Source organism: Erythranthe guttata, chromosome 2 (genome assembly GCF_056151865.1).
Source record: "Erythranthe guttata isolate IM_541 chromosome 2, IM_541, whole genome shotgun sequence".
NCBI classification, from domain to species: domain Eukaryota; kingdom Viridiplantae; phylum Streptophyta; class Magnoliopsida; order Lamiales; family Phrymaceae; genus Erythranthe; species Erythranthe guttata.
Genome location: NC_142534.1, coordinates 17,316,762 through 17,339,663, shown reverse-complemented (window position 1 = coordinate 17,339,663; position 22,902 = coordinate 17,316,762). Strand labels below are relative to the sequence as shown.

At 37.0% G+C, this 22,902-nt stretch overlaps 8 protein-coding genes and 1 pseudogene across 14 annotated transcripts; 5 read left to right on the top strand and 4 right to left on the bottom strand.

The window, feature by feature from the left end:
• Nucleotides 1-416: 416 nt before the first annotated feature.
• LOC105964039 (uncharacterized) lies at nucleotides 417-1,277 on the top strand. The gene is made up of 3 exons (XM_012988537.2): nucleotides 417-575; nucleotides 667-728; nucleotides 959-1,277. Exons 1-3 carry the CDS (start codon nucleotides 518-520, stop codon nucleotides 1,085-1,087), a joined length of 249 nt encoding a protein of 82 aa, XP_012843991.1. The 5' UTR covers nucleotides 417-517; the 3' UTR covers nucleotides 1,088-1,277.
• Nucleotides 1,278-2,745: 1,468 nt separating this feature from the next.
• LOC105963796 (AT-hook motif nuclear-localized protein 9) lies at nucleotides 2,746-5,892 on the top strand. Of its 5 annotated transcripts, none has more exons than XM_012988261.2 (6): nucleotides 2,746-3,072; nucleotides 3,937-4,373; nucleotides 4,472-4,536; nucleotides 4,898-5,023; nucleotides 5,147-5,305; nucleotides 5,450-5,892. In XM_012988261.2, exons 2-6 carry the CDS (start codon nucleotides 3,971-3,973, stop codon nucleotides 5,627-5,629), a joined length of 933 nt encoding a protein of 310 aa, XP_012843715.2. In that variant the 5' UTR covers nucleotides 2,746-3,072; nucleotides 3,937-3,970; the 3' UTR covers nucleotides 5,630-5,892. The 5 variants fall into 5 exon arrangements, with proteins under 5 accessions (XP_012843715.2, XP_012843714.2, XP_088670589.1 ...); XM_012988260.2 differs by having other exon boundaries at nucleotides 3,070-3,246; XM_088814463.1 differs by lacking the exon at nucleotides 2,746-3,072 and adding an exon at nucleotides 3,077-3,166.
• Nucleotides 5,893-6,432: 540 nt separating this feature from the next.
• On the bottom strand, nucleotides 6,433-7,106 carry LOC148772489 (kiwellin-1 pseudogene; annotated as a pseudogene).
• A 460-nt stretch (nucleotides 7,107-7,566) lies between these two features.
• On the bottom strand, nucleotides 7,567-8,139 carry LOC105964038 (kiwellin-1). The gene has a single exon (XM_012988536.2). The coding sequence runs from the start codon at nucleotides 8,137-8,139 to the stop codon at nucleotides 7,576-7,578; it is 564 nt and encodes a 187-aa protein (XP_012843990.2). The 3' UTR covers nucleotides 7,567-7,575.
• A 662-nt stretch (nucleotides 8,140-8,801) lies between these two features.
• LOC105963795 (putative ripening-related protein 1) lies at nucleotides 8,802-9,374 on the top strand. The gene has a single exon (XM_088815062.1). It carries the CDS (start codon nucleotides 8,802-8,804, stop codon nucleotides 9,372-9,374), a length of 573 nt encoding a protein of 190 aa, XP_088671188.1.
• Nucleotides 9,375-10,186: 812 nt separating this feature from the next.
• LOC105963794 (kiwellin-1) lies at nucleotides 10,187-10,750 on the top strand. The gene has a single exon (XM_012988259.2). The coding sequence runs from the start codon at nucleotides 10,187-10,189 to the stop codon at nucleotides 10,748-10,750; it is 564 nt and encodes a 187-aa protein (XP_012843713.1).
• A 1,045-nt stretch (nucleotides 10,751-11,795) lies between these two features.
• On the top strand, nucleotides 11,796-12,509 carry LOC105963793 (putative ripening-related protein 1). The gene has a single exon (XM_012988258.2). It carries the CDS (start codon nucleotides 11,844-11,846, stop codon nucleotides 12,408-12,410), a length of 567 nt encoding a protein of 188 aa, XP_012843712.1. The 5' UTR covers nucleotides 11,796-11,843; the 3' UTR covers nucleotides 12,411-12,509.
• A 56-nt stretch (nucleotides 12,510-12,565) lies between these two features.
• LOC105963791 (FT-interacting protein 3) lies at nucleotides 12,566-16,932 on the bottom strand. Of its 2 annotated transcripts, none has more exons than XM_012988255.2 (2): nucleotides 16,574-16,932; nucleotides 12,566-15,758 (listed from the first exon to the last, which is right to left on the bottom strand). In XM_012988255.2, exon 2 carries the CDS (start codon nucleotides 15,727-15,729, stop codon nucleotides 12,748-12,750), a length of 2,982 nt encoding a protein of 993 aa, XP_012843709.2. In that variant the 5' UTR covers nucleotides 15,730-15,758; nucleotides 16,574-16,932; the 3' UTR covers nucleotides 12,566-12,747. The 2 variants fall into 2 exon arrangements, with proteins under 2 accessions (XP_012843709.2, XP_088670549.1); XM_088814423.1 differs by lacking the exon at nucleotides 16,574-16,932 and adding an exon at nucleotides 15,938-16,005.
• A 2,822-nt stretch (nucleotides 16,933-19,754) lies between these two features.
• Nucleotides 19,755-22,226, bottom strand: LOC105963789 (ubiquitin-like-specific protease 1D). Of its 2 annotated transcripts, none has more exons than XM_088814384.1 (8): nucleotides 22,031-22,226; nucleotides 21,498-21,677; nucleotides 21,148-21,379; nucleotides 20,881-21,048; nucleotides 20,621-20,752; nucleotides 20,428-20,509; nucleotides 20,232-20,345; nucleotides 19,755-20,122 (listed from the first exon to the last, which is right to left on the bottom strand). In XM_088814384.1, the coding sequence occupies exons 1-8, from the start codon at nucleotides 22,095-22,097 to the stop codon at nucleotides 20,033-20,035; spliced, it is 1,065 nt and encodes a 354-aa protein (XP_088670510.1). In that variant the 5' UTR covers nucleotides 22,098-22,226; the 3' UTR covers nucleotides 19,755-20,032. The 2 variants fall into 2 exon arrangements, with proteins under 2 accessions (XP_088670510.1, XP_088670513.1); XM_088814387.1 differs by having other exon boundaries at nucleotides 21,498-21,564; nucleotides 22,031-22,191.
• Nucleotides 22,227-22,902: the final 676 nt, after the last annotated feature.

Genomic DNA, 22,902 nt, shown 5'->3' with positions numbered 1-22,902 from the left:
AAATATCTAGTGTGCCCCTTTAATATTCATATATTTGCAAATTTGCCATTTAGATGAAGTGTTGAAATTTAAAATTTATTTTTATTTTTATTTTTATTTTTTGAGATAAATTATTTAGAATACTTGACCATCTTTCTTCACTGCAAATTGTTTTCGGGAGAGGTGGAGAAAAGCATAAATACCTCTTTAATAGTATATCAATCGAAAATCACCACTATAATACCAAAATTACGACTGATACACGATAACGGTCATAAACTTCGATATTCCTTCAAAATCCACATTTAGTTAAAATATTATTTTATGTAAAAATTCATTTTGGTTATTTTTGGTATTTCCCCCAAAATTAAAGGATGCATAATCAGTAATTTTAGATATTTGTGGTGATAAATACAAATACTACAAGTATTGGGCCCTCCATGGCAAAAAGATTTCTGTCACCGCATAAATTAGAGCTCCGCTAGGGTTTTTTAGTGTTGGTCGCGGTTCAGGCTTCAATTGAGCGAAAAGAGCAGACATGTCGAAGAAGAACGATTTAGGTCGCCGGAAAAGGCTACACGATTATGATTTAAGAAGTATGGTAACTTCAAATTTTCTTCTCAGTTTATATACATTTAATTTTGAATTTGCGCCGAATATTCGCCTCTAATTTGATGCGAAAAACAGGAGAAAAGGAAGCAAATGAAAAGAAGGAAAAGAAGCTCCAGGCGAAGAAGAACAAGATGAAAGTAATTCATTCTCAATTCAATTTTTTTATTTTTTTTGCTCGAATTAATTGTATTATTTTCGAGTAGCGATGTTGTTTCGTTTCGATTGCGTTTTGGGGTATAATAAGGTTTAGCTTAAGTTCTGTATTAGTGCTTCTGCTAATCATGGTTGTTATAACTGGATTATCGTTCTTTTTTTTATATATGATATGTGGTGAAAATACTTTAATTTATATATATGTAATGATCAGGTTGATGGAAGCAGCAGTAAGAAGAAGAAGGGTGGTAGTGGATTTCAAGTAGGAAAAAAGAAGTTGAAAACGAAGATGACGGCGCTAGCAAAAGCTAAAGCTGCCCAGGCAATGGAGCTCGACAAATGAGGTTACTTTTTGACAAAAACGTAACCGAGAATCGAAAATATGTTCATTGTCACTTTTTTGTTGTCAGTGTAGCTTATTCGCCCCCGACATTGACATTTATGATTTACCGTTTTTAAATCTGCTTAAACATATGTACTTGTCGTTGATTTTTAACTCAATTAAAGTTCAGTTTTGGCCGTGTTGGGCAAAATTTGAAGCGGTGATCGTTGGTTTCCGTAAAGTAGAGCCTGAATATGATTAAATTTGTATATACAGGCACAAGGGTATAGCGGTTATTTCATCAAGGTCGAGATATCTCCCAAGCTTGAGTTTGTTCTTTCTTTTAGTGTTGCCTGTATTTGTCGTGTTGCCATCTTCTTGTAAGCAAAATATAAGTTCATCACCTAAATTCGAGACCTCAAAAACCAAATGGTGTAAGGTCTACATTAGTTATTAGGTAATGTTGTTCTGTCTTAACCATAACGTGTGCAAAGCAGAATTTGTTCCGTTATCTTTCTCCCAGATAAACAATTTCGTAATTCTTGTTCATATCCCGTGAATGCTGTCCCAGTCATTTTTCGTTTGGATAAAAAGTATTTGGTTGCTGTTTTTTTCCCATCGATTTCATTTTCCTATGTTTATGCTCTGAAACATTCCGTTAGCCATTGAGATCAACTTATTTGGTGCATATTGTGAGATTTCCTTGTTGTTTTGGTTCAATTATCGAGCATTTACAGTAGCCGTAGTTTCATCTTTCCCTTTGCAAAGTTAGGGAGTTTGTGCTTTTAAATTGCTGACTTGGTATTATTACTGTTGAAATCCTTACATATCTGGGGTCGTTTATCGATTATTACTGGGAAATTGTGTATCTTATGAAGATTGTTTGTTGCATTTGATTTGCCCGAAGCTGAATTCATCGGGTGAAACATTCGACTCAATAGTTACTTGCGCGATAGATATTATAACTCTTGTATGTATTTATACATATATAAACGCTGTCTCGAATTAGTCAGACGAAGCTTAATAGAGAAAGAAAATGGTGGGATATGCACTTGGTACATATAACAGAGGATGAGTATTCAGTTGCACACATGGATACTTCTATTTTTATTTATTTATTTATTTTTTTTTTTTTGGTGTTTTTATATATATTTTTTTTAATTTAATTTTGTGGGGGCGTGTGGTCACGGAAGTTATCATATCCGGTTCAGTGGGGCCCCGAACCCGGATCCCCAATGAGGTCACCTCGTCTATGCCAGCTGTCATCTTTCCTTTGGCCAATATATCTAATGGCCGCGTACAAAAGCTATTATGACGTCATGGCTTTTCATGATTCTTCTTCCTTTTTCTTTATGTTTAATTTATTTATTTATTTTTAATATAATTTCATTATGTGGGAAATTACAGAAAACTCAAATATGAATAATGATGTTATTAAGCCAACTAAAATATTAAGAAGTACTTTCATCCAACTTTTTTTATCTAAAATCTTATAATTAGTAAAAATGGTTTATCAACTCATTATCAAGACGTAACAGCGTATTTATTACCTCTTAAAACAGTTTATCAGATGTAAGAGTGAGCTTATCCGTTGTTTAAAATAAGCTTAGTCAAACGGACCCTTCTTAATTTAAAATACACGAGGGACTTAAATCGAAACTTAGAAAAAAATCCAATCGAAACGAAAAAAATAGCCTTCGTCCCAACCTCTAATTAGCCATCTAACGAGGGGCTATTATCTAATTATCACTAAATTAAAACAATAAAAACTAATTACAACTATACGTGCGTAATGGATTTCATAGGATCATCCACAAATAGAGGAGGACTTTAATTTTCACATCATCGACAGATAATAAAACCCTTAGCTTCCACCACCGCATGAGCAAAGTGTTTTCCCAATCCTTTAGTTTGTTGCTATTTGCTAACTCTGGACAAGAAATAAATATCTGTGCAAGAAAAGAAGCACTATACATTTTCAGATAAGAAAGCTTTTCAAAGTTATGGTGAGTGACTCGATATCTTATTCTCTTCTTTAACTTCTGCTATTTGCCAGCCCCCTTTTTGCTATTTGTCAACCCCCTTTCATTTTTTCACAGAGTAGGGCTTGTTTGCATTCATAAAGATTCGAGCTTTCTTGTTTTCTTGATACCTCTGTGCATGGTTGCCTTTTTTATTGGGTAATGACGTTCTGTTTATAAGAACTGAGATGGGTTTTTTTTTTTTTTTTTTTTTTTTTTTTTTGAAGGGCTCAGATAATTCAGTGTTTTTATAGGATTGGGGTGTGATTAGGAGTGGATTAATAAAACGTGTACTTACTTAGTATAGTGTGTGTTTGTGTGTGTGTGTGTTTTTTTTGTGTGTGTGGTTTTGTATCTTCATCATCAAGCCCTTTTCTTACTGTCTCTTTCTTGATTAGGTGAAGTTGTAAATTCTCTTGAATTCTAGCTTTCTTTTTGCTGTAATTCAAATCTGTTTCTTGTCGTCGTTCTTCATTTATAACTTGAAATTCTATTGATTTTTTTGCTTAAAATTTGTGGGTTTTATGATTGAAATCTTTCACCCTTGCTTTGTAGAATCTTCGATTTTCATGAACTAGATTTTTAGCTTCTTTCTGTGTATTATTTTTTTTTTCCGATTTTATAGATGCTATAACTAAATGAGTTGTGGGGGACTTTCTCAATTTTCTATCCTACTATCCAGATATTCTCTCTAGCTAGTGTAATTCCATAAAAAAAAAAAAAAAAAACCAAATCATCTATTAATCGAGCTCTGTAAATTTTGGAGTCCTTATAAGCGCCGAAAAACCTTTTGCAAAGATCTAAACTAGATTCGATTTAAATTAATTACGTTTTCATTAATTTTTGCAGTGACCCCAAATCTAGGGGTGTGAAAAGTAAATGCATGGATCAAAGGGAGGCTATGTCATTAACAGGCTCGGCTTCGTATTACATGCATCCGGGCACAGCCGAGTCTGTCACAGGACTGCAAAGTTCACCGAACATGAGCCCTTTATCGAACGCCGCCTTACACTTTCAATCCAACATTGGTGGCAGCTTAAACGTACATTTGGATTCTTCGTCTGCAATGTCTGCTCATGGAGTTGGCGGGGGCCCACCTGCTATGCAGCAAGGTGAACCTGTTGTTCGTAGAAAGAGGGGTAGGCCTCGTAAATACGGACACGATGGTGGGGTTTCGTTGTCATTAACACCCTCTGTGTCTAATCCTGCATCGATATTAAGACAGCCTCAAAAATGGAAAGGAAGGCCTTCGGGTAGTGGTCGTAAGCCACTAATGTCTTCTCCAGGTCTCTCTCTCTCTCTCTCTCTCATGTAAAATATTGTTGGAAATTGGATTGCAAATTATGTGAAACTGATTTTTTGAAGAACTAATTAAAATTGTCAGGTGGATCGGTTTTTAGCGGAGCTGGGACAATGACTCCACATGTCATCAACATTGCAGCTGGAGAAGTATGTACAAATCTCTTACAAATCGATATAATTACACTAAATTCAACCCGTTTTGTGCTTCTTGTCTTTAAGTTTGGTGAAATTTTTCGAATTCAGTATGTTTCAGCATTTTTTCGGGTTTGAAATCGGTAATGATTTGCTACCAAATGTGAAACAGGACATTCTAAAAAAAATTAGAAAAAAAGAAAAAAATGTGCTTTGAGTTTGATTCGATTATGAAATCGGTTGACTTTGAACGAGACATAATCGACTAGAATATTGATGGATATTGAACTCGAGTTGAGCGTTGAGTAGCTTTTGGTTGGCTTTTAATTTAATTGGAATATTTTAATGGTGTTTTGTAATAATATTTTTCGTGCAGGACATCAAGAGAAAGATACTGTCGCTTTTACATGGAAGACGAGGCATAGTTGTTTTGTCGGGCATTGGTTCTATTTCAGCTGCAAACATTAAAATCTCAAGCTCGAATGGCTCTGTCACGTACGAGGTGTAACCTCGGAAATATTCTTCTTATTATTATTACACCTCTTATTGATACAAATTATACATCAATGACTTCAAATATAACAAATGATAATTTCTTATTTTAATTTTTTTGAATTTTATTTAGGGTCATTTTGATATGGTAAATTTATCGGGTTCCTATATGAACGAGGTTGATGGGCATAATGGTCCAACTGGTGCATTAACTGTTACTTTTGCGGGGCCCGATGGTCGTCTAATAGGGGGCCCAGTCGATGGAGTTCTCATCGCTGCCAGCCCTGTTCAGGTACTGCTTATATGCTTAAAAAAAAAATCGGATTTCAATTTTAATCAATGTGTATATTATGATTAATATTTGTGTTTTAATAATCGAGAAACGTATATATATTCATTATATATAAAGCTCCGTTTTAACGATGAATTGGTTCAGGTAATTGCTGGAAGCATGATGGCATTCGCTTCAAAGTCGAAAAACAAGGCGTTGAACGATCCGGAAGCTTCGGGAAACCCTGACAGAAGTACACTTGGAAACTCGGTAGCTCAAGCTAACATTATTCAGCCTAGTCAGCAGAATCTCAACCCGATGGGCATGTGGTCGAGTTCGAGATAAGAGAATGTGTACATTTTAACCGATGCTTGAGTTATACTATAAATTCCAGGTATATAGGTTAGCTGGATGAAACTACATTGAAATTATTTGTTCCATAATTGCTAAAGGAGAAAGAGCACTTTTGGCTCACTGCATACATTTGCATTTTCTTTTACCTTACTTAGGTTGTCAAAAACAAATGTACATCTCTTAATTGACAAAAACAATTTCAGTTCTGCACTATATGTGAATGACAGCAGAAATCAAGAATGTCTGTTTCGGTATATCCCAATATTTACACGTCCATCCTTGCGGTGTCAAATTTAGTGGAATCTTCTAGATTATGTGGAATATTCTCCAATTTTGTACATGTTTTACCCCCTTGGAGTACCGTGTTTTTTAAACAAGATGATCATAAGATGTGTCTCTTGGCTAGTAAATATCATATCGTGGTGCATCAGAAATTGCATTTCTGCACAAAACGACTACGAAGTAGAGAACATTCCACGGAATCTAGAATATTATGTTGAATCTGACACCGTAAGAGTAGGCGTATAAGAAGATTCATAGTTGAGGGGTGGTTGTAATAACTCAAATATGAGGGGTTTTTTCATAATTTTTTTTCGTAATAAAACCGAAAAAAAAAAAAGATAATGGTAAATAGTTATATGAAATAGATTTCCTTTATTTCATATCATACATAGTTACATACATATCAAACACTTCAATTTATTTTTCTGAAACGAAAGCACACTCGACTCGATCAAGGCAATCGAAGTTGCCACCAGATTCTTATTCCTGAAAAAAGAAAAAAAAAGCACCTTAATGAAGACCATGTTTCTTGAATAAAATCAAGCATTATCATCAGACCAAGTGATATCCATTTCACCCCATTGACTTTTAGGCACACCCAGAGCTTTCCAGACAGCTCTAGAAGCATCCACAATGTTGTTATTACACGGCGGCTGATAATCGTGATCCAGATCACACCCCATAGTCGAATCACACTCGTCCACCACCATCGCGCTCACACTATTCCCATTTCCGTAAATAGTAACATTCCTGAAGCACCTCTTCATATTGTTGAACCACCCTGTAGACAGTGCCACGATCGGAATATCGTCAGAGTGGTACTTGCTGTCGCACTCGGACGGGCCCCCACCGTCTTTGCCTTTCTCGAAGCTGTTCAATGTTAGGACGGCCTTAGTGTGGGCCCCGACGGTGGGGGAGCATTTGTAGGTGGTGTAGTATTTGCCTTGTTCGCAACATTCCGAGTCGTTGTTTTTGTTGCATTGGTCTTTGGGTGGTTTCTTGCCCTTGATCTTGCCGCTCGGCTGGCAGGATTGTGCTTCGGTTTTCGCGATGACGAAAATGGAGAAGAGGAGAAATAGAAAGAATGAGATTGCTTTTCGATTCGTCATTTTTTTTATTCTTCTTCTTCTTGATTTTTTGAAGTTTGATGGCTTGTGTGGAGTAAACTTGCATCAGGTTATAAACATATTTATAGTGTTGGGTATACATACAGTTAAAAAAAAGAATATACATTTTGTCAACTTGTTAGAAATGGGATATGCAGCAGTTTTGTGATGCATGCATAGTAAATTTTCTTTATTGATTTAACTTGGTGCATTGTTAATTCACATAGACAAGGAATCCTTGTGAATTTCAAATCATTTTTTTTTTAAATTTCGATTTGTTTATTTTTTGTTTCGGATATTATTGCATGTCCTTGCTATCATCAGACGGCAGATAAAGAATATATGTCGAACGAATTGAGTACCGATTCAAATATCGGTTTGTTCTTATTTAATGTTTCTTACTGTCTAATTCAGCATTAATAAGAAAACTAACATTTTAAAAACTTTTATATATAATATGCAAGGATTTAACATAGTATATGTTTCACATGATAAACATAGGTTACATATTTTTACACCATTAATCAAAAACATAAACCGATACGACAACTAAGCATCGGACCAAGTAATATCCAAGTCTCCCCAGTTATTTTCCGGTACGCCCAAAGCTTTCCAGACAGCCTTCGAAGCATCAACAATGTTGTTAGGACAAGGTGGTTGATAATCGTGGTCTTCGTCGCACCCCATTGTCGAATCACACTCGTCGACCACCATAGCAGTCACGGTTCTGCCATTAGCACTTATGACAACGTTGTTAAGGCATCTTGATCCTCCGCTGTACCAGCCAGTCGATAGTGCGACAACTGGCGTTTCGTCAGAGTGGTACTTACCGTCACACTCGGAGGGGCCGCCCCCATCGCCTCCCTTCTGGAAGCTGTTGAGCGTCAGAACTGCTTTTGTGGTACCGGAAACGGGAGGCGAACATGTGTAAGTGGTGTAGTAATCCCCTGCTTTGCAGCAGTCGGAGTCGTTTTCTTGGTTGCATTGCCCCGGAGGGGGGTTTTCGCCCCTTATTTTGCCGCTGGGGTTGCAAGATTGAAGTCTGGCTTGTGAGGAATAAGCAGCAAAAGTGAACATAACAAGTAGAAATGCTTCGACTGTGAAGGTCTTCATATTGTATATCGAATGTTGCTTTTTTCGGATTAGTTATGTTTGGATGGAAAAATACGATGCAAGAATATGCGTATATAAGCTTTTTACACAGTGAAAAATGCCGAAAAAGTACTCAAACTTATTGCTACCTTACTTGCCGTGTTGGTTAAGCTACTCCACACTCTACAAAAGGCCAAATCTAAGTTCTTTTGCATGGCATTTGCATGGAACTCGGGCCTCGAATCTTTTCGTAATAATTCGAACTAGTCGATCGATAGCTACAGCGATTCACTTCGATTAAGTTGAAACAAATTTACTATTAAACAATGCTTTTTTTGATCTATTGTTGCCGGTTAAAGATACTTACGAAAGATGCAAAAGACGAAACATCTCCATCATCATCATCTTAAACTCTTAAACCATCTTACTGGTATTTACTTCTTTAATTGAACATCTAATAAAAAAAATTAAAAAAACAGCTGTATAATTACATTCGGCCGACGTGCATGCTGGAGATGCTTTCGTCGTATCTTCCGAAAATTATTTATTGGCTAAAAAATCACTACTCGAAAAACCCCGTTTTGGCGATCAAAATAATGGTGTAACTTGTTTTGTTGTTTCGACCTTTTCTTGAAATAAACTATATTTAAACCAATTATCAAGAAAGCTTAATTCACTATCTGATGGATATAATTAAACTGATCTTCGCATCATCTCTTCTCGTATTAATCTTTTCTCCGTATTTATTAGAAGCTAATGAACGTCAAAATTGCAAGCCAAGCGGTCGAGTAAAGGGCAAGAAACCGCCTCCCGACCAGTGTAACGAAGACGACGACTCTTTCTGCTGCACAGAAGGGAAATACTACACTACATACAAATGTTCGCCCTCGGTTTCTAAATCCACAAAGGCAGTTCTAAATCTAAACGGTTTCGATACAGGCGGAGACGGAAATCTACCGTCGAAATGCGATAAAAAGTACCATTCGGACGATACGCCCTTTGTAGCTCTATCGACTGGATGGTACAATGGTGGAAAGCGGTGCTTAAATAATATCACGATAAGTGGTAATAACGGGAGGCGCGTGGTAGCTATGGTGATCGACGAGTGCGATTCTTCTGTGGGGTGCGATGAGGCCCACGATTATATGCCCCCGTGCGATAACAACGTTGTCGGTGCCTCGAGGGCTGTGTGGAAAGGTTTGGGGGTGCCTGTAAGTGATTGGGGTGAACTCGATATTACGTGGTCGGATGCCTAGTGAAAACGACATGTGATGCTTCCAATAATATTTGGTTTTTTTCTTTTTTTGTTGAATTTCTGCGTTACGTATTCTGTTCGTAGTGTTATTTACGACCGTGTTATATATAAATAAAGACAAGAACTTCTTAAACTTGAGCCATCATTAGTGCAAAAGGGCAATAATACTACATAAAGAGTTTATCATCATTCATCATATACAGAGTTGATCGAAATCTGAACGGGGTCGAAAGCGTTTAATTTTTTTGCATCTTACGTATTTTCAAATGGGATTTATCGGCTAAGAAATAATATTTCTCGTTTCAAATGTACACGAAGTAAAACGCTGTCGTTACAAACCGGTTGGAATTTTATCAATCACTAGATCACTCCAAGAGAAGAACTGTGTTTAAGAGTTAAAGATGATGATGATGGAGATGTTTTGTCTTTTGCATCTTACAGAATCTATTACAAGTTTAAACGGCTGTCGTAAGTATCTTTAACCGGCAACAATAAAACGAAAAAAAAGCATTGTTTAATAGTAAATTTGTTTCAACTTAAACGAAAGCTAAGCGCTGTAGCTATCGACTAGTTCGAATTATTACGAAAAAAATTCGAGGCCCGAGTTCCATGCAAATGCCATGCAAAAGAACTTAGATTTGGCCTTTGTAGAGTGTGGAGTAGCTTAACCAACACGGCAAGTAAGGTAGCAATAAGTTTGAGTACTTTTTCGGCATTTTTCACTCTGTAAAAAGCTTATATACGCATATTCTTGCATCGTATTTTTCCATCCAAACATAACTAATCCGAAAAAAGCAACATTCGATATACAATATGAAGACCTTCACAGTCGAAGCGTTTCTACTTCTTCTGTTCACTTTTGCTGCTTATTCTTCACAAGCCAGACTCCAATCTTGCAACCCCAGCGGCAAAATAAGGGGCGAAAACCCCCCACCGGGGCAATGCAACCAAGAAAACGACTCCGACTGCTGCAAAGCAGGGGATTACTACACCACTTACACATGTTCGCCTCCCGTTTCTGGAAGCACGAAAGCAGTTCTGACGCTCAACAGCTTCCAGAAGGGGGGCGATGGGGGCGGCCCCTCCGAGTGTGACGGTAAGTACCACTCCGACGAAACGCCAGTTGTCGCTCTATCGACCGGCTGGTACAGTGGAGGGTCGAGGTGCCTAAACAACGTCGTCATAAGTGCTAACGGCAGGACCGTGACAGCTACGGTGGTCGACGAGTGTGATTCTACAATGGGGTGCGACGAAGACCATGATTATCAGCCGCCTTGTCCGAACAACATTGTCGATGCTTCGAAGGCTGTCTGGAAGGCCTTGGGGGTGCCTGAAGATAACTGGGGAGACTTGGATATTACTTGGTCTGATGCATAATGCACTTAATTCTCTTATGTTTCTTTGTTTTCTAATGTGTTATGTATTGTAATTAAATTGTGTAAATGTATTTGAATTATGTATATTAATGATGTAATTAATCTCCTTGTTCATATATATATATATATATATATATATATATATATATATATATATATATATATATATATATATACTAGTATTTTTTTATATAGATCTCTTTACTGCAAGAATGATGCTAGTATGCTACTGTGGGACTGTATATTTACTGCTTAAAACTTAGATAATATATATATATATATATATATATGTTTTAAATTATGGCCACCTCTGAAGTAATGTTAAATTACGAAAAAATCCCTTATGTTTGAATCTTCTTACACGTCCACCCTGCTTGTGTCAAACTTAACATAATTTTTTAAATTATGTGGAATATTCTCCGGTTTGTACTCGTTTTACGCCATTCCAACACCCTATTTTAAAACAAGATGATCGTAAGATCTGTGTCGTAACTTGTAAATATCAGATTGCGATGCATCAGAAACTATCTTTATGCATAAAACGAGTACAAACTAGAGAACATTCCTAAGAATTTAGAAGATTCTGTTTAATTTGATACCATAAGAGTGGACGTGTAAGAAGATTCATAAATAATGGGGTTCGTTGTTATTACCAAAAAATATTAGGATTTTTTTCGTAATTTGACCTTACCACGGGTGGCCGTAATTTACCCCAAGAAATTATTTTTAAAAAAAATCGTGTTTAAATGTACTTGTATAATATAAACTATAATCAAAATAATGGTTGACTGCTATTTTGTAGATAAGGCAATATATTATTAGTTTTTGGCAATGGTGATGAAGAATCAACTGCTACGGCACATTTAAGCAAAATATTGAAGAATGTGTGTATGGTTGATATAATTAATTTTTATATGACTGAAAATCAATAATATTATAATTATACCTAAATAATATTATATATAATAATGCTTTGAGCACTTTCTTGGCTTTTTTACCATGTAAAAAAGCTTATATAAACACATTCTCTCATCCTAATTTTCACATCCAAAATTCACTCTGAGAGAGAGAGAGAGAGACTTACATTGCAAAAGATGAACCACCTTAGAAAAGGAGCCACTCTTGTCTTCCTATTGATCCTTGTTTCTTATTCGTACGGGGCAAGATTTCGATCTTCTTGCAACCCCAGCGGCAGAATAAGGGGCGAAAACCCCCCTCCGGGACAATGCAACCAAGAAAACGACTCCGACTGCTGCAAAGCAGGGGATTACTACACCACTTACACATGTTCACCTCCCGTTTCTGGTAGCACGGGTGCAGTTCTGACGCTCAACAGCTTCCAGAAGGGGGGTGATGGAGGTGGGCCCTCCGAGTGTGACGGTAATTACCACTCCGATGAAACGCCAGTTGTCGCTCTATCGACTGGCTGGTACAGTGGAGGGTCGAGATGTCTAAAAAACGTGACTATAAGTGCTAATGGCAGGACCGTGATAGCTATGGTGGTCGACGAATGTGATTCTACTATGGGGTGCGACAACGAACACGATTATCAACCACCTTGTCCTAACAACATCGTCGATGCTTCGAAGGCTGTCTGGAAAGCTTTGGGTGTACCTGAAGATAACTGGGGAGACTTGGATATCTCTTGGTCTGATTCTTAGTTCTTGTATTTATTTTAAGTTTATAATTATTCGAGTTGTACTTGTTTAAATTATGTAAAAATATTGTGTAACATATTCTATCATGTTCAAAGAAAAATATTATTACTATGGTTTCGCAACTGCGGGCCCGGCCCGGCCCAAAAACTATTGAACAATTTGCCTAGGAAGAAAATATACATAATCATGCACAGGAGCAATAGTTGAGTAACATCACTATACACATCTCCAAATTGAACAAACAAGACAAAGGCAACTGATGCAAAGAGCTTTACGAAAATCCAGAATTACATAAAAATCTCGGAAAAAAAAACAGTTGCAAGAATAAAGATTTAACAACTCACAACATACTATCGGTCCTTGCCGGAAGACGCCGGAAGAAGTTGAGCGGCGCAGGCGGCAGCTTGTGACGAAACTTAGGATGCCTCATAACATACAGTCCACCCGTCACAATCAACAACCGCAAAGGCACAGCGTACAACACAGCCGAAGCCACAACACAGAACAACATAAATATCACAGTTGCGCGCGGGTCCCGCCAGCTCTGCAGTGCCTGAATCCTCTCCCCCTGAGAAGCAACATCCCCCACCACTGTCTGAATTCTCCCCGCCACACTCCTCAACCGATCGTACCTCATTCTTACAAGATCCGAGCTTTTAGAAGTAGGAAAAGTATCGAACTCCTCATCCAGCTCATCAGAATGAACCGAGTCCGCACAGGACAACCGTGGGTTCATATGCGGAGGATACTTCGGCCTGTATCTATAGTTCCAAAGCCCGATTAAAAAGTTGTACATAAAAAGCGTCGGAAGAATCAACTCCGGGAAAAAAATCAGCATTAAGAAGAGGACATGCACTAGCACTGTAGTTATAGGGTTAGTCCACGCACAAACTTCTTTAAACCATTTCCCAACTGCAAATACTCCGTTAAAAACTGACATCAGCCTGAAAAAATTCGCCTTGCTTCTCCTCATGCTCCATAGGTGTGAGTCAGCGTCCGTCATGTACTCGACGACTTCTTTTCCGAGGGGCGGCTCAGCCCTGCTCAGGCGTGCCGCCACTATAGCGACAGCTTGGTGACGCAGCATGTCTAACTGCACCATGGTCAAAGGCATCTTATAGTGCATTTTGGGCAACAAGGGTTTCGAGTACAGCAGCATCATGTTCGGCATTGAAGTGCACGAAAACCGAATTGCTAAATGCAGCTCACCCATCGTCTTTACGCCAGACGGATGGAGAACTAGCAACGGGTAAGAATGAGTGTAGACTCTTCCGGTTTCGAGTGTCGAAATTCGAATCCTCACTTTCCCGATTTTCGTGTCTCTATTTCCGTTCGAACCCTTATCGGTAATTTGGCCGTTATCGAAAACACCAACAGTTAGGACAGTGGCTGGATCGAAAACTTCCCAAGTGTACTGCTCGTTGTACTTTGGGTTTAAACTGTCTGTGATTGTTCTTGTCCTAACCCATTTCTGACCGTACTTTGCAACGCAGTAAGTATCCGAAGTGCCGCGATTGTTTCTCGTCTTCATCGGTGTAAGAGCGTCAGCATTTAAAATGCCCAGTTCAAGAATTCCAATTGGTGGCTTCCATAGCTGCTTAGCCGTCGGTCGAAGATCGCTACTATAATGCGTAGATTCATCAAGAACATGGTAACCACCATCAAGGCAAACACGAAGATGGATCCTACTCGAGAATTTATCTTTCTTCGGCTCCTCAATATCGGAACTGCTCGGTGTTTGCAAATTAAACCATCGAGAGTGAACGATTCGATCATCCGCACGCCTTTCGACAGTGGCTAAGGGTATAAATGTCCTACCAAGAATCTCGTCTTTATTCGGGCCCACTCGATCCTCAACCGTGAGAATCAAATGGTCATCAAAAGGCTCGGAAGCAACGAACATCAAATCTTCATTCCACAAAACATTCGTATTCTGCGACTGCATCGATTTCGTTTTCAACACTTGGTTACCTATCTGAGCTTTAATATGCACATTTGATAATCCACGATTTTTTTCCGACAAAAAAACCAAGTCTTGAGCCTCGATCACGTTCACACGTACGTACCACAGCCTCGGAGAATGGTACACTTTCGAACGGATGTGATTCGAAGGTGTGGAGCTATCGACAGAGGTAGCTTCGTCCGAATGCCAGGCATCGGAGAAAGCTTCATCGGCTTGCGTGCCTATCCAGACAGCCAGCATCAATTCGCCTTTTCCCTTTTCGCCCTTCTTGTTCTCAAGGCGGTACCACTGCGGGGCTAATGGACTGTCAGGCGGGACCCGCGTCGGAATCTCGTGGAGATCGAATCGAACAACACCAACAAACTCATCTTTCAAGATATGCTTATCTTTCACTAGAACTTCCAAAAGAGAGGACTGCATTCTATCTTTCGAAAAGGTGAAAACAGTGTTCCACTCAGGGCTTTGATTCTTCTCGAGATGCTTCGTGACTCCTTTGTAGTTACCGAGTTTGACTTCCACGTAAGGGTCAAGACTCCCTGTGAGATCCTTTGAGGGAAGGTCGTTAGCTTTGACAACCCTAACAAAGAGGAACTGCATTTGCTCGACAAGGCCCACTCCGAGAATAGGGTTCGTCTCTCTAAGTCCAAAACTACTCGACTGCGTGTACGAATTCGCAAACATGTTGAAAATTTGCGGTGCATGATTTTCGGACCTCGTTTCATCACCCCTGTACACGATTGGCTGCTGCGAGGGTGCAGGGGAAGGCGGTTGTACCTGATTATTCGATCTAGGGAGATGGAAAAACGAGCGTATCATACCCTTTTTTCCATTTGTTGATATGGCCGAAGCTGACTCTTCGATCTTTCTAGAAGTCAACTCACCTTGGTTTGACTGCAAACTGGAATGCGACGAAGAAGAAGAAGAAGCAATATCTGGAAGAGGGATAGAAGACTTGATAGAGGGGTCATCTGTTACATATACTTTCAAGCCAAGCTCGCCTCTTGCACGTGAAAACATGCTCCCTTTTTCCAAAGGGTAGTTAAATACAACGGCATCTGAGTGGGGAACAAATGACGTGGCGGTTAATCGAACCTTTCCAAGTGAAGTTTTTGAATTGATGGCTTGATTGATGTTGTAGATATGAGCATCGAGTGTGAGACTGTGCAGTTCGTTCGGGTTCGATACGTTGAAATAGAAACTCTCGTTCCAGAACGGGTCGAGGTCTTTTTCTTTAACGGTGGTGCGGAATTTCTGACCGTCAAATTGAAGCTCGACGAAAGCGTTGGACGAGCCCTGCCCGTCTCTGGGCATTAAGTTGTGGGCCCTCACAACTTCCACTGCTAGCTTGAGATTGGTCATTGAGTTATAACGCCACGAAAGTTAGTTACCTGTTTGTAAGAAAGAGAGATGAAAATTGAGCATTGATCGGAATTTTAGTTAAAAATCATAAACTTCATACTCGTACGAAGACAACGAAATATCCTAATTATCATCTAGCGATATGCTGAATGCAAATGGATTCAAGAATAATCTTTCTCAGAGGCAGCAAATTTTTTTAACCGTCTACCTTGTTCGACTTTCAAAATCGAATCTTTTCTTCTATTTCTCTTGTGTATCCCATTTGTTATTATCTTCAGTTTCTGAGTCAAAATCGAATTCTTGATTGAAGTAATTGGAGGCATCACAATTGCTTTATTGTTTCATGAAATTACTCACACATTTCCTCTGTTCTCATTAACATTAAGAGTACTTAAACCATAAAGTCAATGATAATCTGACAAAGTCAACTAGGAGATTGAAGCCCCAAATCCAATTTTATTTAACAAAAAAAAAAAAAAAAAAAAAAAAGGTTCTATTCCGTACTTTATCCCAGGAATAAGTGATCAAGATTGATGCCTTCCTTTCTCAATCAACCAATTTATTATTACACATACAGAGATTCCAACTTTATAAGGTTTATTTGTAATATGACTGAAGGATGACCTAAACAAGAAACTGATGAAAAAGCCCAGATGAATAGAATATTCTTGAAAATAACATTTAAAAAAAAAAATCACACCTCAAAACTAGAGTCCTTTTACTGTAAAACTTTAGAAGGGCAGAAAACCCACCATTGACAACCACAAACATGAAAAAAAATCACAAAAAAAACAAGACACGACATAAATCACATGAGCAGTGTAAGAGAAAATGAAAAGGGTACCTGGTTTCTGGTCTTCTCTTGGCTCCCCAAACCCTTGAATTTTATTTTTATTTTTTATAAAAAAAAAAAAATTAAATTGAAATCTGAGCCCCAGTTTGAATTTGAAACAGACAAAAAGAAGCGGAGAAGAACAGTTTCAAAAAACGTGGGGGAATTAAAATAAATAGAAGGAAGCGTTCAATAATAGTAACGAAGAACACAATAAATGCACGAAATAAATAAGCAGCTGAGAATTAATAGAGAGAGGAAAAGTCGAGGAAGAAGAAGAGGACGAAGAGAGAGAAAGCTGGTGAAAATGTCTTTGGACAGACACAGAAGTATGATGTCGGTTCGAGAGTTTACGTGTGTTGTTTAAGATTTCTTTTTTTATTTATTTTACTTATTTATTTAATTTAAAGGAAAAAAAAAATAAGTCCAATTAAGTCCAAAACCAACCACACATATTCTAATTCAATTTGGTCAGCACACACACTCAACCATGTCCACAAAATAATTACCTTTATATTAATTTTTTATCTCAATACTTTTTAAAATTAAAAAAAGAATTTCAGTTCCATATATGAAACTCTAATTCTTTATTGATTAACTAATTATTTAGCTAGTAAAATGTATGATTTATTGTATTAGTCTAATATTGAAATCAATATTGTCAGAACCGGACCGCATAATGATATCAGACGATCATTTCGGTTTTGGTTCTCCAGGGTCAAATTGGTTCAAATGAGTTTTCAACTTTTTTAATATTTTATTTTTTTTTATGTTTTAAAAATACTATTTTCTTTATAGCCATAAACTCGTACCTTGTAAACCAGACATATTGATAACTAGTATATTTCAAATCAACACATATCTTATATTCTCTTACATATGTGAAACATAATCTATAAACTTAGTATGAATACAGTGGTTTCAAGGTTTCCAGCCAAATTAAAAGAGCATTAATAAAGTATATATAAATTAAGAGCATTAAATCATTAAACATGTTGACTGATTTTCCACAACAAAAACGTGTTTTTTGGGTTTGAATAAAGTTCAACACGTTCGGACTTTTGTCAGTTGCAACAAATATTGAGAATTTTCTTGCTAACTTCTTAAAGTTCATAACAATAATTTGGAAAATCATTTTTTCTTCAAATCAACTCTATTCTTTTTTTTTTTCCTTTTTTACTCCAACTGAGAGTTAACAATCGTATCTATATTAGGCATTAGCTGAACCAGGATTTTAAGTCCGAAATCGAATGCATAAAAAAAATATTTGAAGAGGGGCTACTAATACTTGTACACAATTTATTTTATATTTTTATATAAAATAATAGAAATTTGAGAAATATTCGGGAGGCCACGACCCCCTCTGACTCTATGATGGCTCCACGATTGTTTATCCGTAAGTATAGGAAGAATAGAATAGGAGAAAGAGAGAAATAATAATACGTAGAATAGAAACCCCCATTGTGTTATGCGTTGATTACATGGAATATATATAGAGAAATATTGCAAGGTAATAGAGTTTGACTAGGTAACTAAATCCTAACTAATCTAGGTAACCGAATCATACTAGAATCCTAATATTACAAGAGTTCTATAATATAATATTCTCAATATTCTCTAACACGCCCCCGCAGTCGAAACGTGACGAACGTGAAGACTGGACATTCACTTGCTAGCACGCTCCCGCAGTCGGAACGAATAAACTTCAAAACGAATAAACTTCAAACGTGAAGACTGGAAACTTCAAACGTGAAGACTGGAGAGAAACCGCGAAACACATCGCTAGAGAATTCCTCTGTTGAAATATCTGCCAAATTTTAAAAATAATAATAAAAATAATAACGGGAGAGAGAAAAATAAGAACTTTTTTTTTTTTTTTTTTTTTTTTTTTTTTTTTTTAATCGAGATAGAGAGAAGAGATGAGAGAGGGGTCGCCGGCCATGGAGAAGAAGAGAGGCAGCGGCTAGGTTTTAGGCCATGGAGAAGAAGAAGAAGAAAAAGATAGAGAAGATACACCACCGAGAGAGGGAGAAAATTCGGTTTGGTGGTCGCCGACCATTGAGAAGAAGAGAAGCGGCGGCTAGGTTTTAGGCCATGGAGAAGAAGAAGAAGAAGAAGAAGATAGAAAAAGAAGAAGAATAAGATAGAAAAAGATAGAGAAGCACCACCGGGGGAGGGAGAAAATTCGGGTGGTGTTCATAAAAAGATAGATAGAAAAGAAAAAAAAATAAAGAAAAATATTAGAGTACCACCACCGGGGGAGGGAGAAAATTGGGTGGTCACCGCCATGGAGAAGAAAGGCGGCTAGGTTTTCACCGCCATGGAGAAGAAAGGCGGCTAGGTTAAAAAACCTAAACCTGGAGCTCTGATACCATATAGGAAGAATAGAATAGGAGAAAGAGAGAAATAATAATACGTAGAATAGAAACCCCCATTGTGTTATGGGTTGATTATATGGAATATATATAGAGAAATATTGCAAGGTAATAGAGTTTGACTAGGTAACTAAATCCTAACTAATCTAGGTAACCGAATCATACTATAATCCTAATATTACAAGAGTTCTATAATATAATATTCTCAATATTCTCTAACAGTAAGGATATAAAGTGGTTCATAAGCATTGGTTCATCTGTCAAATATCAATTTCCCTTCACCACACCTTTTTTTCGTTCAATAAAGAAATAATATAGACGAGTGAAAAAAACTGTAAAGGAAATATTTTTGAGTTTTTCTACAGTGAAGCAAGTGCATTCCACCACATCAATTACCAACCGTTGGATTAAACTGTTACCAAGTTTTTTTCTTCAATACAGAAATGTAATGGAGGACCACTACTTTCATGAAGAAAGCCTTATCAACCTAATAATTAAAATAATATATATAAAAAAATAAAAAATAAAAAACCATCTATTTTTGCAAATTGCTAATGAAATCCTCAGTGGGTCCCACGATGAGAGGTTTGATTCCAATGACAAATAAGAAAATAAACAAATTCTTTTTTCCACCTTTCTAACTTAAATGTTTATTTATTTTGGTTTGTGCTAAGCTTATGACAAGGACAACACATGAATCGTGACAAATAAAATTAAACAATTATTAAACAAAATGTCATACAAAGGGCTTTTGAGAGATCCAGGGTTCGAATTCTTTTAGTTACCTGGTTTGTAATAACTATAATATATAAGACTCATTACCAAAAAAATAAAATAAAATAATAAAATAAAATAAAATGATAGATGCTGCATCTAGTTTCCCAGATACTGAAGAAGTTCTTGCGTCAGTCTTATATACAATCTACTTAATTACTAAAGCAAGTAGGAAGAAAGAAAGATACTATCATCCTATTTTTACTGCTAGGATAGACATGTTACCGATAATATTACTGATTCGTTGTAAAAACATTTACCTTTTTACTGCTAAAACTCACTGACTTCTTATATGTCGTATGTAGTAACTGTTGAAAAAGATTTAATCTGAGCACTCGGAAGTTGTGTTCATGGAATCCAGTTTTTGAACAAAGCATTCAACATCTTCGGGAGTGAACCAATCTTCTTTCATCTAAAATGTATTACATCATTCGAAGCATAAAAAACTTAGCCATGCATGACAACGCGAAAGTAAGTGTCAGTTGTACAGGAATAGTGACAATTGAACAAAGAGAACTTACGAAGTGCGGATTTCCTTTGGAGAAGGTAAAATTATCAGGATTGCTCTCTAAGAATTTATTTATGTAGTGTAGAACGTAAAACCCGCATTCCTCGCCATTTCTCTGTTGTGGCACCTGGAATCGTGGAGGTTTATCCAAGTAAGTCTTACAAATAAATTTGATGGAAATTACGGTAGGTTATTATTTTTGTTGTTACCTTGGGGATTAGAAGAGGAATTTTATTGATTAGCCCTTTCTTTTCTGGCCTTTCTTCTGTTTTAAATATGTCAAGGACAAATCTGCGGGGAGAAAACAAAGATAAAATATAAGTTACTATATGAAATACTCCGTAATAAAGAATTAATTCAACTTAAAACAAGAACAAAATAAGTGGTTATTTCTGAAAAGACCTTCTAATTCCAGGTTCTAGCTGCGTAGAGTTGGCTTTTCGCAGCGAATCTAACAGCAACATGCAACGACTTTTGGTTTTCGGTTGTTGACTTTCACCAAAGTGACAAAAGATTAAAAGAAACCAGTGACCCCTAGCAAAGTGGAAGCTGAATCAGTAACTAAATCCCGATATGAAGATGGATCAAAACAGTAGAAATATATGTTGACGAGATTATAATAATGATAATGGTGTTATTTTCACAACAATAGCAACACATACCACTGAACAATTGGAACGAAAACATATTTCTTCGAGAATACGTCTTTTTTCTTGATCCAACTCAACACCTTTGCTTTAAGAGGTTCTTTTGAGTACAAAGAAAACCACAATGAGTCAAGACAAGTAAACGCGTTTCTTTTCTCTTCCGGAAATCTTCTCCACACAGTCCTGCATTAATTCATAATGAAAGGTCAAGATAATAGAATATCAAGATATAGATATGGTTCGTAATCCATAGATATCAAAATAAATGTATATTTATCTTACTCCATATAGGATTCGAACTTTTCCGAGCCCAACTTCCCCAATTTCTGAATACCCGTGGTGCTACAACGCAGCCTCCTCGATTGTTTACCGTAACAGAGAGGAAGTTCGCTAATAACTTCACAATCACTTGGCTTTGCTTTTCTTTTGCTTCTCGTATTCCTAGGTTTGCGTGGATATGTAGTAAAGAAGCATTGACTTGTGTTCTCCTCCACAGTGCTTGCTCTGCAGCTTCCTGTAAATATACAAATACAATCTCCGATTTACTCACTACCTCATGTCAACGATGTTAATAAATACGGGATAATCACTGAAGTAAGATGGAAGCTACAAAGTAGTATCGAGTCACATACCACCATTTTGCAGTGTTGCCATATTTCCATCCCTCGAAATCTCTTTTGACCTATGGCCTTGAGGAAACTGCGATAATAACGAAGCTCGATTAGAACAACCTTTTGCTGCAGCTAACTGGATCGTCTTCCAAATTGGATGTGCATGATAACAATCCCTGAATAATTCAAAACCCCCAAACCCTAGGGCAAAGAATAAATCTATTATTATCCAGAGCACAATCTACAGAGACAAGTACTACAATATACAATACACTCGAGATATTGTAGTGTATATATGTACATATACATACACAATTTCGGGTCATAAACACAGCATAAAACATGAATTCACAAGGAAAAAAAATGTATGAAAACGATGATTTATTCAATTAATCTATATATATATAGTCGATATGGCAAAACTTATTTACGATCAGCAAAAACCCTAACCAAACCCCAGAATTGAATTAGCTTCGGGTTACGAAGTAAAAAATTGATGTTTTAAATCATCAACAGAAGCAACAAAAAGTAGGACAAAAAAAATTGATGCTCACCGGAAATATCAGAAACGACGTCGTCGGCCTCTTCCGCCGCGAGTTCATGGTGCTTTCGCTTCGCCATTGCCTTCGACTGGAAGTTCAGAAGCTATGACGGGGCGGGAGTAGCATCCAGCTGTCGACATATATTCGAATAAGAAGAGGAAACGCCTCACAATTCTGAAGTCCGAGTATAGTACGAACTGGAGAGAACCGGACGGGAAAGACGAGAGAGAGTCCTAGCATATGTAACGTCAAATTACCTCTCTTTATTTATTTATTTTATTTTTTTTTCCTTTTTTTCATGAATCATAATCCTTTACTTTATGATATATGATTTAAGCAATATTGAATTCTAAGAGTTAACTTAAAAGTCATTTAAAATGTGAATTAAAAGTATTTATTGAATTTAAAAATAGTATGTGTGGAAAGGAGATATTATTCTTTAATTAATGTGGATTATTTCCTTGATCATTTGAAAGAAAGAAAATCACATAATAAAGAAATTGTGTATTAACTATGAACACATGAGGTAAAATCATTAACCAATTTAACATTTCCAGAAAAATTAACTTTTTTATTTTATTTTTTAGGGTAAATTACGGCCACCCCTGAAGTAAGGTCAAATTACAAAAAAATCCCCTTATGTTTAGATAATTACAATCATCCATCAATTATGAATCTTCTTACACGTGTTCACCCTTATGGTGTCAAATTCAACATAATCTTCTAGATTTCGTTGATGTTGTCTAGTTTGTACTCGTTTTGTGCAAAAATGCAATCTTTGATGCACCACAATCTGATATTTGCAAGCCAATAAACACATCTTATGATAATCTTGTTTCCAAATGTGGAGCTCGAATGGGGTAAAACGGGTACAAATTGGAGAA

Excerpts from the sequence above, each read along its gene's own strand:
- LOC105964039 (XM_012988537.2), top strand. The coding sequence starts at position 518 with ATGTCGAAGAAGAACGATTTAGGTCGCCGGAAAAGGCTACACGATTAT. Across the intron at positions 576-666 it reads ACACGATTATGATTTAAGAA|GAGAAAAGGAAGCAAATGAA; the intron begins GTATGGTAACTT and ends TGCGAAAAACAG. Across the intron at positions 729-958 it reads CGAAGAAGAACAAGATGAAA|GTTGATGGAAGCAGCAGTAA; the intron begins GTAATTCATTCT and ends TGTAATGATCAG.
- LOC105963796 (XM_012988260.2), top strand. The coding sequence starts at position 3,227 with ATGGTTGCCTTTTTTATTGG. Across the intron at positions 3,247-3,936 it reads ATGGTTGCCTTTTTTATTGG|TGACCCCAAATCTAGGGGTG; the intron begins GTAATGACGTTC and ends TAATTTTTGCAG. Across the intron at positions 4,374-4,471 it reads GCCACTAATGTCTTCTCCAG|GTGGATCGGTTTTTAGCGGA; the intron begins GTCTCTCTCTCT and ends TAAAATTGTCAG.
- LOC105964038 (XM_012988536.2), bottom strand. The coding sequence starts at position 8,139 with ATGAAGACCTTCACAGTCGAAGCATTTCTACTTGTTATGTTCACTTTT.
- LOC105963795 (XM_088815062.1), top strand. The coding sequence starts at position 8,802 with ATGGATATAATTAAACTGATCTTCGCATCATCTCTTCTCGTATTAATC.
- LOC105963794 (XM_012988259.2), top strand. The coding sequence starts at position 10,187 with ATGAAGACCTTCACAGTCGAAGCGTTTCTACTTCTTCTGTTCACTTTT.
- LOC105963793 (XM_012988258.2), top strand. The coding sequence starts at position 11,844 with ATGAACCACCTTAGAAAAGGAGCCACTCTTGTCTTCCTATTGATCCTT.
- LOC105963791 (XM_012988255.2), bottom strand. The coding sequence starts at position 15,729 with ATGACCAATCTCAAGCTAGCAGTGGAAGTTGTGAGGGCCCACAACTTA.
- LOC105963789 (XM_088814384.1), bottom strand. The coding sequence starts at position 22,097 with ATGGCGAAGCGAAAGCACCATGAACTCGCGGCGGAAGAGGCCGACGAC. Across the intron at positions 21,380-21,497 it reads GGCAACACTGCAAAATGGTG|GAAGCTGCAGAGCAAGCACT; the intron begins GTATGTGACTCG and ends GTATATTTACAG. Across the intron at positions 20,346-20,427 it reads TTCCTCTTCTAATCCCCAAG|GTGCCACAACAGAGAAATGG; the intron begins GTAACAACAAAA and ends CCACGATTCCAG.